We start from the raw sequence: 17,275 nt of genomic DNA on the forward strand, positions 1-17,275 counted from the left end.
GCTGCTATAATAGCCAAGGAAAAGAATTCGGCCACAAGGCTACTTTTGGAATCGGTGTCAATAAAACGACGGAGGGCACATATGGTAATCTACCTGCCAGCTACACCTTTTCATTACGTCATATTTTAGAATAAAAAGCAACTTACGGCTCTTGCCTGCTTAGTGTGATCAAGGAACCCGTACGGGTCCCGGAACGTCTCTGTCTTTTCACCCTGACTCGGTCAGTGACCGCATCTCCTTTCTCATCATGCTACCTGACCAGACTAACTTTCGTCGAACTCTTAACCACAAAGAATCGCTTACTACTGTGCTAGGTCGCTTTAATCAGAGACCATTATCAGAGCAAATAATTTTGGAATTCATACCTCACAAGTCGTTGCACCAGAGGGCGACAAGGGAACTGGTAATGTTATAACAGACCTGCACAAACGGCTGCAGCCTGAATCGGCAATCGTTCCGTTGCAAACTGATCTTGTGCCGTATATAGTGTGATGATTGTGACCGGTTGTGATTGTGTTCCGCAGTGTGCTCTCCGTTTAACCATCTATGTTTTAGTCTTACATTTATATCTCCACTTCCCCCTTCCATATATTGCAGGGTAGCAAACCATATTTGCAGTTCTAGTTAAACTCCCCGGCTTTATCCATTCTTTCGTATTCACATTCTTTAAGGCGCTATTTTATAGCTTCGCAAATGTACAGTGAGATATTTTGTTCATATTTCATAGGTTTTCTTCAGGCATTGTTGGCCTGGCAGTCAGTGCCGGCCAGTGGGTCGCCTGAGCGCCGCTATTCGTAGTTGCACAATTAAAGCACGCTGCGCCTCTCGCTGATTAATGTATAGTCTCGTAAAGATGTTAGAAGGAGACGAGAAACCTCCGTTGGCACAAAGCGTGCTCTTCAACGACCACAAATGGTTTGTTCTCTCTCTTTCTTCATTGGTGATGCAATAGGAGAGGTTGGCGTCGTTATGTAGCTATGTGACTATCTTCTTATCGTTTAACTTTGCCGTCGCAGCAGTTAATACTTTCTCGGTGGCTGACCATGAGCATTGTCTTCCCATTCCTGTTTCATTATCATTATTTCTTTTGAGCACCAGTTGTTAAAGTTGTTGGGACCCGTCGCGCGCGACACAGCCGAGCGAACTCACGTGTGGCTCCGTACGCCTGCTTGCCGCAGAAGCGCAGTGTGCCGAATTGCAGGTAGTCCTTGGAGCATCCGGGGTCCTGCTCCAGTTCGAAGGCGTCCATCTTGATCTCTAGCGCGCAGACTCGGAAGTCGTGCTTGCGCAGCGTGTAGATGCAGTGTATGCCCCCCGTGTAGCCTCCGCGTCGGAAGCCCGGGCTCATCAGCTGGAATACCTCGCTCGTGATCACCTGGTCGCAATCTGCTGGCAGAAAGACGTGTATAGGCATATTAGGGATTCGGGGTGTCAATATACACGGCTGAGGATCAGCGGTCACGATCGTAAGGAAGTAAGCCAATAATTGATGAATAATGAATTTTCGAGTGTCAGGTCTTCTGTTGGTATCCTTATCGTTACGCGATGGAAGGGCTTGCGCGCCTCTCCTATAGGAGCTAGGTCAACTGTCGTACACATATTGGTAGGGCCACCCCTGTTGGGCAGACCCTACATAGGGAGGAAAAGGGCCTGAATAAGCGGAATAACCTGACTGCAGGCAGCGGCGCAGTCAGTTCTGGCACCAGGTCATGGTTGGTATCGTACCCACCCCGAACTGGTGCCCAGATACTCATAACACAGCTTTAGCGGTTGTGACATTGCGATGGAGAAAGCAGTGGCGAATTACTCCGCACTCACTGCTAAGGAAATATCAGGAGTGTGAACACAGTAAAGAAAATTTTATCTCACTGGCGTTCATATACTCACGGTGCCAGCAGGAGTCGACAAAGACAACAACAACAATGAAAAAAACGTTGGTAGAGAGCCAATGAAACCTGTCCCCAAGTGTAGGGCAGCAAACCGGCTGTCCTAGACTGGTTAACCTCCCTGCCTTTCCTCCTCTACTATTTCTTCTCTCTCTCTTGCGCGGAACACTACGAAAGTGCATGTTTTAGAGATAAGTATGTATATACAGAGTATAGGTATGACGGCGGTCACCTTCTCCTGGCAGGGGAGATGCCACGCATCCGCTGGAGATCTGCTTGACGTCGATGCGGAACCCTGAGCGCTCGTACACGTCGTCCGTGTGCAGCTTCAGCTCGATGGAGTTGCGTCCCCGGGGAAAGTCCACGATGACTGCGTCGGGAGAGTATGTGGCGTCACATGTGGAGTGCACTATACACGCGTACAGTCGCTACGCTGCTCGTGGAACTCACTCCGAAGCCTGTACCACATAGACCGCCTCATAAGTATATTCCCATGGATGTCTTCCAATCACGAATTCAGCGTGGCAATTCGCACGTAGAGTATGCTCGTTGTAAGCTATGTAGGAAGACAATATACAATGTACTACATGCTACACAAGCGAAATAATTTTTCTACAAGTTTTCTCTGGACGATATTAGGAATTTTCACGTTCGTAGGAACTATACGAACGCGGCCCGTTAGAAAGTAAATCGCTGCACTGTTCGAGAATAGGTGGTAATCTGACGGCCACATAGAGACGTAACTGCAGCCTGCAGCCATGCTTTCTATTTGTATTATTCTTTAAAATACTCACTCGTCTGGCCGTCGCGGCGGCCGCAGTAGCGGGTCCCCTGGATCTCTAGGTAGTCGGAAGGGCAGCGTCCACTCCTCTGAACGCCCACGTCGAATCGACCGAAAGTGAGTTGCGCGCGGCATACGCTCGGACTGGCACGGTGGATCCAGTAGCGGCAGTCCAAGTTGGCCGGATACGCGAATGGATGCCGCGGGCTCTCCAGCACACCGCCGTCGTAGTGCAGCCTGCCGCAGGAAGACGGCTGCGTCGGCGAGGAAGAGCCGCCGCCAGGACGTCCCACGGCCGGTCCTGCGTCCATAGGCGCTTGGTCGGCATTTATACTTGCGCTCGCTCCATGTCTCCAACATGCCGAACCTTTTCATGTATCGGAACCGACAGGTAAAAGGTGCTCTTCCACAGGTGTTAACTGACGCGCGACCTGGTGGTATACCGTGGAAGCACGTTTTGTTAGCAGCGTGTCGGGGGCGCACTTGCAGGTTACTGAGCGCGCCGTCAGTTCTTTATTTGAGCTATAGTGAGTCAGTGCAAATGCTCACATGACATTGTCCTTGTTTCGTGTACTTGTAGTTTAGCCAGCACTTTTTCAGGGGTTTACTCTGAATAATAAGTATACGACTGAAATTGAAAAACGTTGGCGAGAACTTGATACATTTGGATACCACGCATGATTCAGTGCACCTTTCGAGCGTCATCTCTGTCATAGTCACTCACCAACTGACCAAGATGCCGCCGCTGGAGAAAATCGGAAGAACTTTTAATAACGCAGGAAAAGCTTCTTGAGAATTGGCTATCATCACGAATCTTTGCAAGAAAACAATGCACAAGTCTCTGACAGCGGCAGAAAAACGCGCGTTTGTAGTTACCGTGTATATAGACAGGCACATGAGCATAACGGCAGTACAAGGCGTGATTTCACAGTTTATTTTTCGTGCGCTAACGATACTATTACCGTCATACAGTGAACTCTCACTTGAGTGAAGTTCAGGGGACCCAAGAATATAGTTCCATAGTCACTAGAATATGGAACACCAGAGGGCACAACAGACATGGAGTCAAAACTGGGAAGTGCAAGTTATGGAGTTGTGTACATCAGTATGTATGGAGTGCGTGTTAGTTGCATTGCTACCTATTTAATTTTGAAAAAAAAAGAGTAATTTTCATTTGCACTGGTGCTTTTAAAGTGCAGGAAGTAACAGGTGCGCCCAGAGAGTGTATGTTTTTGTGCACTTCCTGTGGCACAGCTTGTAGCTGACACACGAAGTCTCGCTACTTTCCAAGGCACCCTACAGCACCGGCTAGTGTTAGCTGATTCGGATGTCAACGCTGCAGAGCGCAAGACTTCGTTGAACTGATTTCAGAAGTGAGCCCTAGGTCCGCTGATCAAGTTCGTTCAACTGAAATATTCGCTATTTAGAAATTCCTTCAACTGAAAAGTTATTGCAAAGAATGCATAGGAAACTCACCGGGGGATTTTCTAAAAGTTCGTTATTCTGAAATATTCGTTAAACTGACATTCGTGCAACTGAGAGATTACTGTATAACGAAACGCTCAACCTTGAAAGTACGCTGAAACCATATCAATAATAAGAACTTGTTGTTGGGCGAGTTGGTGAGTACTTAACATCGTGGTTTAGCGCTAAAGAAAGACAGACACATGTGAGAGACAGGACCATATCAATAATATTTATCCGATGATGGTCAGCACAGTAAAAGGAACCATAGAAAGCGGTGTCATGTTGCGTCCTATTTCGAGCTCATGAGAACCAAAGGCAAGAATATTGACACAGACTATAATCAATGAGAATATTTCTTTAGTCACACCGGTGAAGTTCACGCTCAGTGAGCGAGACACAAGTAAACGCAAGTTTATAAAGACGCACGAGATAGGACCGACCGCATCTTTATGCCTTTTTCGCCTTGCCCAATGTGATGCAAAATTTTTTTTAATAAAATAAAAAAAGATACGCGCACATAAGCACGCCCTCAAAATTTTCCACAGCGCAAGACTCTCTTTGATGGAACTGAAACGCAGCGCGTCTCCGAACAAGCAGGGACGACATACTGCTCTCGCAAAACCATTCAATTCTCTTCCGCAGTTTGTCTTCCTCTTCGATTAAAACTCAGTACACCTTCTCCGGCTGCGAACGCAGGTTCCCGCATGCTAGGCCTCTAGGCGTGGTCCTACAGTTCGTGGTCCTGCCCTGAGCTTCCTTATCCAAGTCGTGTTCACCCTCAGCGGTTCCTTCAAGGGTGTCTACGTGCATCCTACTGCGGGGGTGCGGCCGAATCGGGCGGTGCTCTTAGACACTTCAACCTGACGTCTCTTTCGTCTCCCGGCCAGGCATATTCTGCCTGGTCGGCTTCCCTTGCTAACAATGACCTGCCAATCGATCTTTTTTTGCGCAGTGGTCTGAACAGCGTTCCTGTGGCCCTGGTTCCAACCAATGGTGAATCCATTCGCATGAAAAACCCGAGAATAATTCAGGAAGAGCTCCGGAAGATAACTGATCATTTCCAACTGATCACCGAGGTGCGTCAGTTTGGACGTGGTGGCATTCTGTGCTGCTCGCCGGACCAGACCTGCATCACAGATCTTCTGAAATGCACAACGTTTGCCTCTCATCCGGTGAGCTGTTTCGTGCCGGCCCATTTGGCCTGTGTGAAGGGTCTAGTTCGTGGCGTGGACTCGAGCCTTACACCACTAGAGATACTAGAAATGTTTGCCGTAGCAGGAGCAGTGTCCATATTCCAGTATTCGCGTAACGTTGAGAACAAGAAGGTCCCTACAGAGTCGGTGATCGTGACATTTGCCGGCACGACTCGTCCGACCGAAATTAAAGCATGACCTCTGATTTATCGTGTTGAAGCGCTATCCCCTCGCCCACTTCAGTGCAGAAAATGCTGGAGGTACGGACATACCTTAAAGGGATGCAGATCGGAGGTGAGGTGCCGTACATGCGCTGAACAACACAATACTAATGAATGCTCAACCCAAGAAGTGAGATGTTGTTTATGTAGTGGATTTCACGCAGCTGATGATGAAGGTTGCCCTATGAGGACACAAGAGTTGCAACTTCTAGAGATAATTGAACAGAAACGATGCTCCCGGCGTGAGGCCCGATCTGTTCTTTCAGAGCGCTCACGTGGCTATGCCACCGCTGCGAACCGGGCCAATCAGATGCTCGACTCGTCGCTGACGGATATAATAGCGTCAACGGTGGAAAGATCGATGACGAAGTTGATGGAAACTCTGTTTGTGAGCCTAACCGAATCATTGGCACAAGTAGTGAATACTCAACTGACACAAATCTTGCAGGGCGGTAATCGATATGCTGAGAATCCTTTACTACCTTCTCCAGTTGATATTACTGAGGTTTCATCTGAACCAGGCCCTTCGAAACCAAAGCCAAGCACATCGAACACAGGCCGTAAAATAATTGTACCTACTGAACAGGAGGTAGATTGGAGCTCTGACTCAGGATCCCATGACTCGATACCGGAGAAAATGGACCTTGACTCAAGAAAAATGAAAAGACGTGCTTCCCCTGAAGCACAAGGGTCTTCACAGAACCCCAAAGCAAAGAGTAAGAAGTACCAGAAGGAAACTTCATAAAAAAATTGGCCGCGTATCTGCGTGCTTCGCTGCAAATGTCGTCTAAAGACGATAGAAGAGGCACTGCGTGAGATATGGACGCCATCTGGCAATACGTCGGGAAACATGAGTGCTGTGTTGCGGGCTGGTAGTCCCGGCGCAGCAGCAGGCGAAGACCGGCGGTGACCAACGCGACCGGCGGGGACTCCAGCCAGCCCGAACACGCGGTTTGGCGCGAAGCGCTGAAGCAGAAGAAACGTCCGCACTCAACGAGTACTCTCCACATACTCTTTATATACACGTCGCCTGGGTAAAACAGGAATGCCAGAGCGGCGCCCCATGGCATTCGTAAAGTGTAATACAGAACCGAAACCGAAACACAACAATGAGCTCGTTCAGAGGGCACGGAGGAAGGCAAGTTTCAGCGCAGCTTAAGAAACTAGGGTCTTTAGAATTACGTATGTATGCATTTTCTATTAAAGGAACACACCACCTAATACTTACCTAGTGATGTTGTGCCTCAGATATGCGTAATGTTTGCTTTTTGATCGACAATGTACACAAGTATGAACCTAGTCAGCCGTTCAAGATGGTGTTAGTTTGGCCTAAAAATTCATCGAGGCCGACGCCATTGAGCGTACAGCTGTCTACCGGAATGCTGTCTTCTCCCCCCGTATCGGCGCTTAGACGGAGGCAGGAATGCCGATTCTTCCTGTAGGAGCTTTTGCCGGGCGGGCGGACATGTCGCTGTCGACGGATTTCCCAGAAAAAGGACGTCGGAATTCGGAGACCCCCTTTTGGCTTGTTGTTCTCTGCGTGAGAAAGCACCGCAGGAGAGTTTCTCACCCAGCCACATCTGCCTTCTACGCTACCGCAGCAGGGAAAATTAACCTGCGCCAGAGGGAGCGGTCTGCGTGTTTTCCGGAATTCGACACACCCGCTTTGTCGTGCGTTTTGGTCAGCGTGGGACTGCGCCGTTGAAGACGCTCCCATCAACCCAGGTGGGGCCTTCACCCGAGGCAGCCATCATTCAACACTTCTTCCAAGTATTACTGGCAGTGGAAACGGAGGTCATCGGCCCTTTCCCCTTTGGACTGAAACTCCTCGCCGACCTTCTCACCTACGAGTCTTCGGGGCGTGGCGAGTGTATTGTGTGACTCTTTGCCTCCTTTCGGGAGGCCGGACGCCAGGACGACAGGTCACCGGATTGGCGGGAGACGTTGACACCGGTTTGCCAGTGCTTATGCAGTGACAGTCTCGGGGCTATAAAAGCCGAAGACTTTTGCTGTTATTTCTCTTCTTTTCACCTCCTGACTTCATCATGTAAATAAACACGTTCCTTCTTGAAAGAACGCGTCTCTTCCCTGAGAGCCAGCTACCGTAACGAGACCCGCCGAACCCCACTCCTTACAACTGGTTGGCAGCGGTGAGATGGACCTTGCGACATGGTGCTGCGTTGTGGTGAGTGCTTGGTCTTTGCTATGACTTTCCAGGCTTCATTTTGTGTGTACACTTAAGTAGTGCAGAAGCTAGATTGTTTTTTGTGTGGGTTAGGTAGATCACCTCTTTATGAATATTGAGTGATGGATCACCTAACTATTAGCGAGCAGGACCAAAGCAAAACAGCAGTCATGGAGTTAAAGACAATGCTAAAAGACGAACTTTTGTTTGTATGTGAGGATCTAAGCATTGAGGTTGAGGAAGGAATGGGCAGGTCTCAAATTGTGAAGCTGATTATGGAAAGAGCCAGTAAGGGGGAGATTGAAACCGCGTTAAACGCTTTCAAAAGGTTTGAGGAGCAAGAAAGAAAAAGAGAGGAAAGGGAAAGAGAGGAACGGGAGAAGGAAAGAGAAAGAGAGAAACAGGAGAAGGAAAGAGAGGAACGGGAGAAGGAAAGAGAGTTGCGGAGAATCGAACTTGAGAATGAAAGCAGACGTTTGGCTCAAACGAGTGGAGGGGCTCCTGAGAGAGTGAGCGAGATAGATTCATACCGCATGGACAAATATCTAAACCCTTTTCAAGTCGGGAAAGATATAGGAATATTCCTCGGGATTTTTGAACGGACTTGCGAGAGGATGAACTTTGCTCCAAGTACATGGTCGCAGCGGTTGCTTTCGCTGTTACCGTATGAAGCGGCTGAAGTAATTACCAGACTCAGCGCGCAAGAGGCAGATGATTACGCGAAGGTTAAGGCTGCCTTATTAAAGAAGTACCGCCTTTCAGCCGAGGCATTTCGTCAAAGGTTTCGAAACACAGAAAAGAAGGATAGTGAGGGATATCCGGACTTTGCCTACGGCATGAAGAGAAACCTAATAGAGTGGTTGAAAAGTGCGGAATCCTACGAGAGTAGAGACAGGGTCATCGAGACCATCTGTCTAGAGCAATTTTACAGGAGCATTCCACAGAACGTGAGGCTATGGGTGCAAGACAGAGATAACGTAAACACTGTGGAAAGGGCGGCCGAGTTAGCCGAAGATTACGCAATGCGTAGAAAACTGAGCATCGAGGGTGGAGGACCGGACGGGCGAAAGGGATCGCGGAAAGAGTTTTCGTTCAGAAAGGGCTCACAGGCGAAAAAGCTAGACAATCCGAGGGGAGAAACAAGTACGCCAGAGAACAAGGGTGAAAGCGCGAGTGGTGGACATTCCCAAAGAAAAGAGTTCGAGGCTTTCAGACCCATTCGCTGTTATAACTGTCAGAAGACCGGACATATCGCGGCAAACTGCAGAAGTCCTAAGGTGGTTTTTTCCTACGCGGACGAAAGTGACGAGAACATAGAGCTGTTACGCCCGTATCTCCATGACCTGGAGGTTAACGGCAAACCTTGCAAAGTGCTCAGGGACAGCGGCGCCACCATGGACATTGTCCACCCATCGTACATTACTGTAGATGACTTTACGGGAGAAGTGGCGTGGATCAAACAGGTTGTAGAGGAAAACAGCGTCTGCCTTCCTATGGCTAAAGTAACGATCACTGGGCCGTTTGGAGAAATTGTGACTGAGGCAGCGGTCTCGACATCTCTGTCGTTGCAGTACCCGTATATATTTTCAAATCGGTCAGACAGGATACTGCGCGAGCGGGGTCAGAAACTTGGAGAAGGAACTGTTCAAGCGCTGACTCGGTCCAAGGCGCGAGAGCTCGCCTCTGTGGCACCAGAAGAACCAATCACAGCGTCAACAGAGACGGAGTTAGGTAACCCTACAGGCGCGCAGATAGAGCCAGCTGATAAGCAAAATGAGGCTTTATTGACGGAGTTAGATCATGACCTAGAGGGAGAGTCAACTGATCAGCAAAATGAGGCTTTATCAACGGAACTAGATCAGGGAGAACTAGCTGACACTCGCACAAGCAAAATGGGGTCAGTACTGTCGCCGGCCTCGAAAAACTTTGATCGGCTTGTACGAGTAAACAGAGAGTCGCTGGCAGCCCAGCAAGAGAACGATCCTAGCTTAACTAGATTACAGTTTAACGCTAAAGAAGGGATCGCTAGGGGCAACGTGACGTTGCATAAGAAGGAGGTTTGTTGTATCGGCACTACAGGGATAAAAGAGGCCGGATTCTAGATCAATTGGTCGTTCCTAGAGAATACCGGGAGGATCTTTTGAACCTCTGCCATGGAAGCGGGTGGTCCGGCCACCTAGGAATAAAGAAATCCAAAGAGAGATTGCTAATGGAATACTATTGGCCTGGGTGCTTCAAAGATGTGGAGGAATTTGTAAGATCCTGTGACACGTGCCAACGCACGGGTAAGCCTGGGGAAAAGTGGAAAGCTCCGCTAAAATTGGTACCTATAATATCAGAACCATTTCGACGTCTGGTGATAGACATAGTGGGTCCCCTACCAGCAACTAAGTCGGGTTATAGGTATTTGTTCACCATGCTGTGCCCAGCCACGAAGTTTCCAGAGGCAATCCCTCTGAAGGAGCCCACTTCGACAGAAATAGTAGACGCGCTTCTGTCAGTTTTCACACGCGTCGGCTTTCCGGCAGAAATACAGGCTGATCAAGGGTCGGTTTTCACGAGCTCGTTAACTACAACTTTTTTACAGAAGTTTGGGATAAGGTTGATACACAGTTCTGTCTACCATCCTCAATCAAACAGCGTCGAGAGATGGCATTCAGTCTTGAAGCGAGTGTTGCGCGCTCTTTGTTATGAGCATAAGGAAGACTGGGAAAGCTGTCTTCCAGCTACTTTGTTCGCTTTGCGTACGGTCCCACATGAGGCCACGGGGTTCTCACCGGCAGAGGTAGTGTATGGCAGAACGCTGCGTTCCCCACTTAGAATGTTGAGAGAAATGTGGGAAGAAAGAGGGGATAGTCAAACAGTGGTAGAATACGTGCTAAATCTGCTAGAACGACTAAGTACGACACAAGGGCTTGTCGAAAAGAACATGGACAAGGCTCAAAGGAATGCCAAGCTTTATTACGACAGGAATGCCAGACTTCGAACATTTAGCATTGGGGATCAAGTAATGATTCTCAGACCATCGCGAAAGAACAAACTAGAAGTACATTGGGACGGGCCAGTCGAAGTGTTGCATAGGCTTTCTGACACTAACTACGCGTTGAAAGTGCCAGGTCGAAGGAAGGAAGTTAGAATCTACCACTGTAACCTGATGAAGCCTTACGTAGAACGACATGGGGTTGTGAATCTCGCCCTAAAGGAGCCCGAAGAAATCCAATCCGAGTTCGACGGATTCACCAAAACTTCCGATAGGGTGGCTAGAATTGGGAGGTGTGAAAACCGGCCGCTCTAAGTTGGCCCCCATTCGCGATCCCGCAGCGGTGGCGCTGCAGTCGGAGGCGCTGCCAGCTTGCGCTGGGGTATAATGCACTCGCGCATGGGCGTCGGCAGGGTTTTGTCTTCATGGCTGCAAACCCGTGCTGCATCGCGTATGGTGGAGTGGGGGAACGCTGGTGTGGCTTCAGGGAGGCAGGGGAAGTGCCCTTTTTACGCCCCCTGCCAACGACCATGCACTCGCGTCGGTCGTTGCTAGATTTTCGCCAGTGAAAGAGCTTTCACAACATAAACATTTTTACAAATTGCCAATACACTTATGTCTCACTCAAGGATGACGGCATTAGTGCGAACCTTTCGGCAGCCAACAACTAGGCATAATTCGAGCCTCCATAATGAAACCATTCTTCGATGAAGTGTTATTTCGAATGAACCAATGTTTACATGTTTGATGAAGGCAAAATTATCTTCATCTTCATAAGATTTATCTACACATTTACGGAGTAAATAAGAAAGCTTCTTCCTGCAGGAACGTTATATCTTTGACGACGTTTTCTAACATTTTCACGCGATAGCCTTTGATACATTGTAGTTACTCGTACTACTAAATATACCTCGAGAGTGCGCCTTGCATTGTCCATTTGTTCTGTGCCATTTACTCAATGGTGAATTTGCATTACACTCGAGGTCGCGTCGTCACGGAGCCAGTATGCTCAAAGTTGAATAGAAATTGAGACAGCAATTAGTTTCATGGCTTCAACAAAATTTAATTAGCATCATTTTCTGAGCAATATACACTGGTGGATATTCTTGTAGGTTATGCGCATGTATTCATTTTTTTTTTTAATTTGTCTTCGCGTTATGCCTTGTTGAGCCCCTTCAAAGGAAAATGAACCCCCGATCGTGATGCAAAAGAATTTGACCACTGATAGTGTCAATTCTTCACATGTTAGACGTAGCCCATTTCTGCAACACGTTCCTTACAGAGTTGCAACAAGCTGCCTACTATCTTTGAATGCAAGCGCACTGTGCTGAACGCAAGTGTCAGCCTGCTTTACATATATCTGTGTCAAGTTGTGTAGTAACTTTGATTGGTACAGCAGCCGTCAAATATGCCATTTGCTAGTTATCTGACTTTGCAGCTGTCATCATGGGTGTCGGCAGGATTTTGTCTTGGGGGGTGCAAACCCGTGTTACATCGCGGCTGGGAAAGGGGGGGGGGAGCTGGCATAGCTTGGGTGGGGCGCAAGTGCCGGTGTGGCCTGAGGGGGGCAAGTGCCCCTTTTGCACCCCCCTGCCTACGCCCATGGCTGTCATGCAGTGCTTTCTATTAGCACGATGCACGCATTTTTGCAGTGTGTGCAGCCCGATAGCAAAATGCGCTTTGTAACTGCGTAGCCCGCGATTAAATACACAAGGTGAGCATCGCTGCGTTGCTGTTTATAGTCGATGAAAGTATAATAAAAAAACTAAAACAGAAGAAGAAAATAAAACGTTCAGATCAATTCATTTATCACTTACCCGTGCTCTCACGCACGCACACAAAAACCTTAATTTCCAGCACTTGAACGGGTTCAGTACATTTACCTTGTGTCAAAATGTTTTTTCACAGATGGCCGAATTCTCGGTGTATCGCTCTGTCGGCCTTTGGTATTGCCCGCTTCCAAACTGCGAATCTGTCTGCATGCCGGCGCACGGGAAAGTGACACTTTTTGCGCACATGTTCTGTACACCGAATTGCAGCGCCTGGCACAAAACACAGTCCTTGTGTATATCTTCTTTATCTCCGTGCGTTTGCGCGAATCCGTTAAGATGATCGCTGAGTTTCTTCTTTTCTTGTACACGTCATTCCTCTCAAGTAGCACTAACACAAGGAACTCGTAAAAGCACATGCACGCCAACGAAGCTGACAAGCTTCCGCCGCAAGTGACTTCCACCTTCCACTGCGACCGTCTCCCCCATGCGAGCAGGCAGCGCCTCCGACTGTCGCGCTATATCTCGACCTAGCGGAGGGATCGCGCAACGCGGCACCTTCGGGCAAGGGAAACACGGCTCGCTTTTCACACCTCCCCATTCTAGCCACCCTAACTTCCGACTCAGAAATTAGCCTTGAAGAGGTTGTAGCTTTCTCGGTAGGCGCGGAAGCGCTTAAGCCTGAACAGGTACAGGAACTAAAGGAGCTACTGAGGCAGTATCTCGATAGGTTCAGTCATCGGCCGGGTAGAACCGAACTGATAACCCACGAAATAGAACTCACATCAGCCGAACCGGTAAGATCCAAACCTTACCGCGTGTCCCCACGACAGAAGGAGATTATGGAGGCCGAGATACGGCGCATGCTGGAGCTGGGGGTGATCGAGCCTGCTGAGAGTGACTACACATCACCACTAATACTTGTGGAGGCCCCAAACAAGGACCCTCGTCCATGTGTAGACTACAGGAGGTTGAATGCCATCACTAGGGATCAGTTGTACCCGATCCCAAATATTGAGGAACGAATCGAAAGGGTCAGCGCTGCTAAATACATTTCAACGCTAGATCTCGTGAGAGGATACTGGCAGGTTCCTCTTTCAGAAAGTGCCAGCCGCTATGCCGCATTCATTTCACCTGTAGGCACTTTTAGACCTTTGGTTCTAAGCTTCGGGCTAAAGAATGCGCCTTTCAGTTTCTCCAAGTTGATGGACATCGTACTGAAAGACCTACAGGAGTTCGCACTCCCGTACCTTGACGATGTCGCGATATTTTCAGACAGCTGGGAAGATCACCTAAAGCATCTGAGGGAAGTATTTTCGAGGTTGAGAGGGGCGGGTTTGACAATGAAAGCGGAAAAATGTAGTTTTGGCTGCTCTCAAGTGACCTACCTAGGCCATGTTGTTGGGCAGGGAACGAGACAGCCGGCCGAACTGAAAACAGCTGCGATTGCCGGTTTTTCACAGCCACGCACAAAGACCGACATTCGGTCCTTCTTGGGACTTGTCGGCTACTACCAGCGTTACATTCCCAATTTTTCGCAACTGGCAAGTCCGCTTACAGACGCACTGAGAAAAGGGGAGCCCACTAACTTGCATTGGGATGGGGGTAAAGAAGCCGCCTTTCAGGGTTTAAAAGCATTGTTAGTTTCACGACCTGTGCTACGCGCACCGGACTATAGTAAAGAGTTTATAGTTCAATGCGACGCAAGCGACAGAGGCATGGGCGTTGTGCTTACCCAAGTTGGTGATGATGATGAGGAACATCCCATTCTCTATGCCAGCCGCAAACTAACGGTCCGGGAGGAAGCCTATAGTGCTTCCGAAAAGGAATGTGCCTGTTTGGTTTGGGCAGCCCAGAAGTTGTCATGTTATTTGTACGGAGCGAGGTTCATCTTTGAGACAGATCACTGTCCTCTGACATGGCTCAATCAAATGTCACACAAAAATGGTCGCTTACTCCGATGGAGCCTCACCCTCCAGCAGTACAACTTCGAGGTTCGTTATAAAAAAGGGAAATTGCACGGCAATGCGGATGGTCTGAGCAGACTAATCTGAAAAGTGTTGTTGATGAATCAAGGGCCACATTATATTGTATCTTTTGTTGTTATCTTATGTGACCAAAACTGTTCTTTCTTTTTTTTTATTTCTCTTTGGCATGCCTTCTTCCATGAATGCTGTAGCTTTGGCGGCACGAAATTCCGTCAATATTTTAGAGTAGCGGGTTTTTCATTTATTTATGTCTTGAGAAGCCTGGAGAGTTTTTAGCGAGTCCAAGGCGCTTGATCACGGCATGGCATTGTGTTGTATAGTTCACTTTGCTGCTGTCGATCATTGTGAGGTGGTTTGGGAGTTTGTTGCGAGTTCGCAGTTGCGGTTCCAAGACAGGACGTCGGCCTCGTCACCAACCATTCTCTTCGTGCCCAGCGGTTGTGAGCGCTGGCCAGCCGAGATTTTCCGGGCGGCGGAGGAGCTGTTACGTTTGGCCTAAAAATTCATCGAGGCCGACGCCATTGAGCGTACAGCTGTCTACCGGAATGCTGTCTTCTCCCCCCGTATCGGCGCTTAGACGGAGGCAGGAATGCCGATTCTTCCTGTAGGAGCTTTTGCCGGGCGGGCGGACATGTCGCTGTCGACGGATTTCCCAGAAAAAGGACGTCGGAATTCGGAGACCCCCTTTTGGCTTGTTGTTCTCTGCGTGAGAAAGCACCGCAGGAGAGTTTCTCACCCAGCCACATCTGCCTTCTACGCTACCGCAGCAGGGAAAATTAACCTGCGCCAGAGGGAGCGGTCTGCGTGTTTTCCGGAATTCGACACACCCGCTTTGTCGTGCGTTTTGGTCAGCGTGGGACTGCGCCGTTGAAGACGCTCCCATCAACCCAGGTGGGGCCTTCACCCGAGGCAGCCATCATTCAACACTTCTTCCAAGTATTACTGGCAGTGGAAACGGAGGTCATCGGCCCTTTCCCCTTTGGACTGAAACTCCTCGCCGACCTTCTCACCTACGAGTCTTCGGGGCGTGGCGAGTGTATTGTGTGACTCTTTGCCTCCTTTCGGGAGGCCGGACGCCAGGACGACAGGTCACCGGATTGGCGGGAGACGTTGACACCGGTTTGCCAGTGCTTATGCAGTGACAGTCTCGGGGCTATAAAAGCCGAAGACTTTTGCTGTTATTTCTCTTCTTTTCACCTCCTGACTTCATCATGTAAATAAACACGTTCCTTCTTGAAAGAACGCGTCTCTTCCCTGAGAGCCAGCTACCGTAACGAGACCCGCCGAACCCCACTCCTTACAATGGCTGGCCCTTGGGCAAGTGGTTCAACTTTGGCCGAGTGGCTGAGTCGAGTGACGTGCCGACAAACAGAAAGACAGAAAGACAGACCAAAATTTCTCCGTTTAAGTATCCCAAGAAAGACTATCGTCTTTAAAAAGGATTGTTTGAAGGATAGCATTTTAGAGAAAGCTGTGATGGCTGTGAGTGCGGCTGGTATTTCACCAAAATAGGCAGTTTAAAAGCATTACAGTGGAATTGCCGTTCTATTTTTTCAGCACCTACCGATTTATTCCATCTTTGTGATCATTATTCCCCCGATGTTATTGTTTTACAAGAAACTTGGCTTTCAGAGGAAAAGTGCTTTAAAATTAAAAATTACCTCTCATTTAGATTAGACCGGCCCTATCGCGGTGGCGGTTTGGAAATTTTTATATCCTCCAAAATTGCTCATAGAGCGAAAATTACATATCAGTTAATGACTTCAGATAGCGAGATTCTAGCATTAGACATTACTATTCCGGGATACCCCCTCCCATTTTCGTTAATTAATTCATATTTTCCAGCGGGTGTTCAAAATTCTGCCGTTCTAGATACCGTAGTTTAATATTGCCGCAAAGATATTAGTGGGGGACTTCAATTCTCATCATATTTCGTGGCGTTTTAAAACTGACTTGAATGGGAAGCGTCTGTGGGATTGGGCTAATAAGCATAACTTTGTGTGTATCAACACCAGAACTCCCACGTTTCTGTATAATCAGTCTTATTCTGTGCTTGACCTGACTTTTTCTAGTGTTAATTTGTCCATCTCAACATGGTCTGCTAATAATTCTGGCACAAGCAGCGACCATATGCCTATATTTTTTGAGATGGTATGCCCAGTAACTTCCATGATTAGACCATCGGTTACCCATGTAAATTTCAGTACATTTGAAAAATTACTACGAGAGGCTTTATCTAACCGAGCAGATGATAGGGAACCAGACACCATCAGATTAAGCGACATCCTAAAAGAATCGTTGAATAATTCCAAATTCACCATACACAGCTCCAAAAGCGCTTCGACCAACCCTTGGTGGAATGCGGACTGTTCGCGGGCTTATAGATTAAGAAAAGCTGCATGGAAAAAAATTACTTTTAACCAGTGCCCTCGCAACTGGAATGACTAAGTATGCCGCCGCGAGTTTTAAAAGAACCGTTGCCATTGCGAAGGACAAATTTGACAGTGAACGATCTGAGTTTCTCTGAAAGACGGCAAACAGAAAAACACTATTTCGCTTTCTGAGAACCAAGAAAGTTCTTCCAGTACTGAAAAACGTGGAATCTGTAGTATCAAGACCAAGTGAACTGAAGTCTTTCCTCGAAGACATACTCGTAGCTCAGGGCCTAGAGAGTCGCTTTACGACTGTTCTCTTATACCAACCCCAGACCCCTCAGAGGGGTGAGGATTTTGAGGAGGTCACAGCTGCTGAGCTAGTAAATGTGGTAAGAACGCTGCCTAATTCCGCTCCAGGTCCTGATGGTAT

General features: G+C 48.3%; 1 protein-coding gene across 2 annotated transcripts in view; it reads right to left on the reverse strand.

Annotated features, from left to right (window-relative positions):
• LOC119395815 (cubilin) overlaps nucleotides 1-17,275 on the reverse strand; it is a 63,735-nt gene that overhangs the window by 1,573 nt on the left and 44,887 nt on the right. For both annotated transcript variants that reach the window (XM_049415578.1, XM_037662823.2), the window contains 3 exons: nucleotides 2,681-2,968; nucleotides 2,119-2,256; nucleotides 1,150-1,386 (listed from right to left, as the gene is read on the reverse strand). In XM_049415578.1, the coding sequence (XP_049271535.1) occupies nucleotides 1,150-1,386; nucleotides 2,119-2,256; nucleotides 2,681-2,968 (663 nt within the window). The remainder of the gene's footprint in view (nucleotides 1-1,149; nucleotides 1,387-2,118; nucleotides 2,257-2,680; nucleotides 2,969-17,275) is intronic.

This window comes from Rhipicephalus sanguineus, chromosome 1, assembly GCF_013339695.2.
Source record: "Rhipicephalus sanguineus isolate Rsan-2018 chromosome 1, BIME_Rsan_1.4, whole genome shotgun sequence".
In the NCBI taxonomy this organism is placed as follows: Eukaryota; Metazoa; Arthropoda; class Arachnida; order Ixodida; family Ixodidae; genus Rhipicephalus; species Rhipicephalus sanguineus.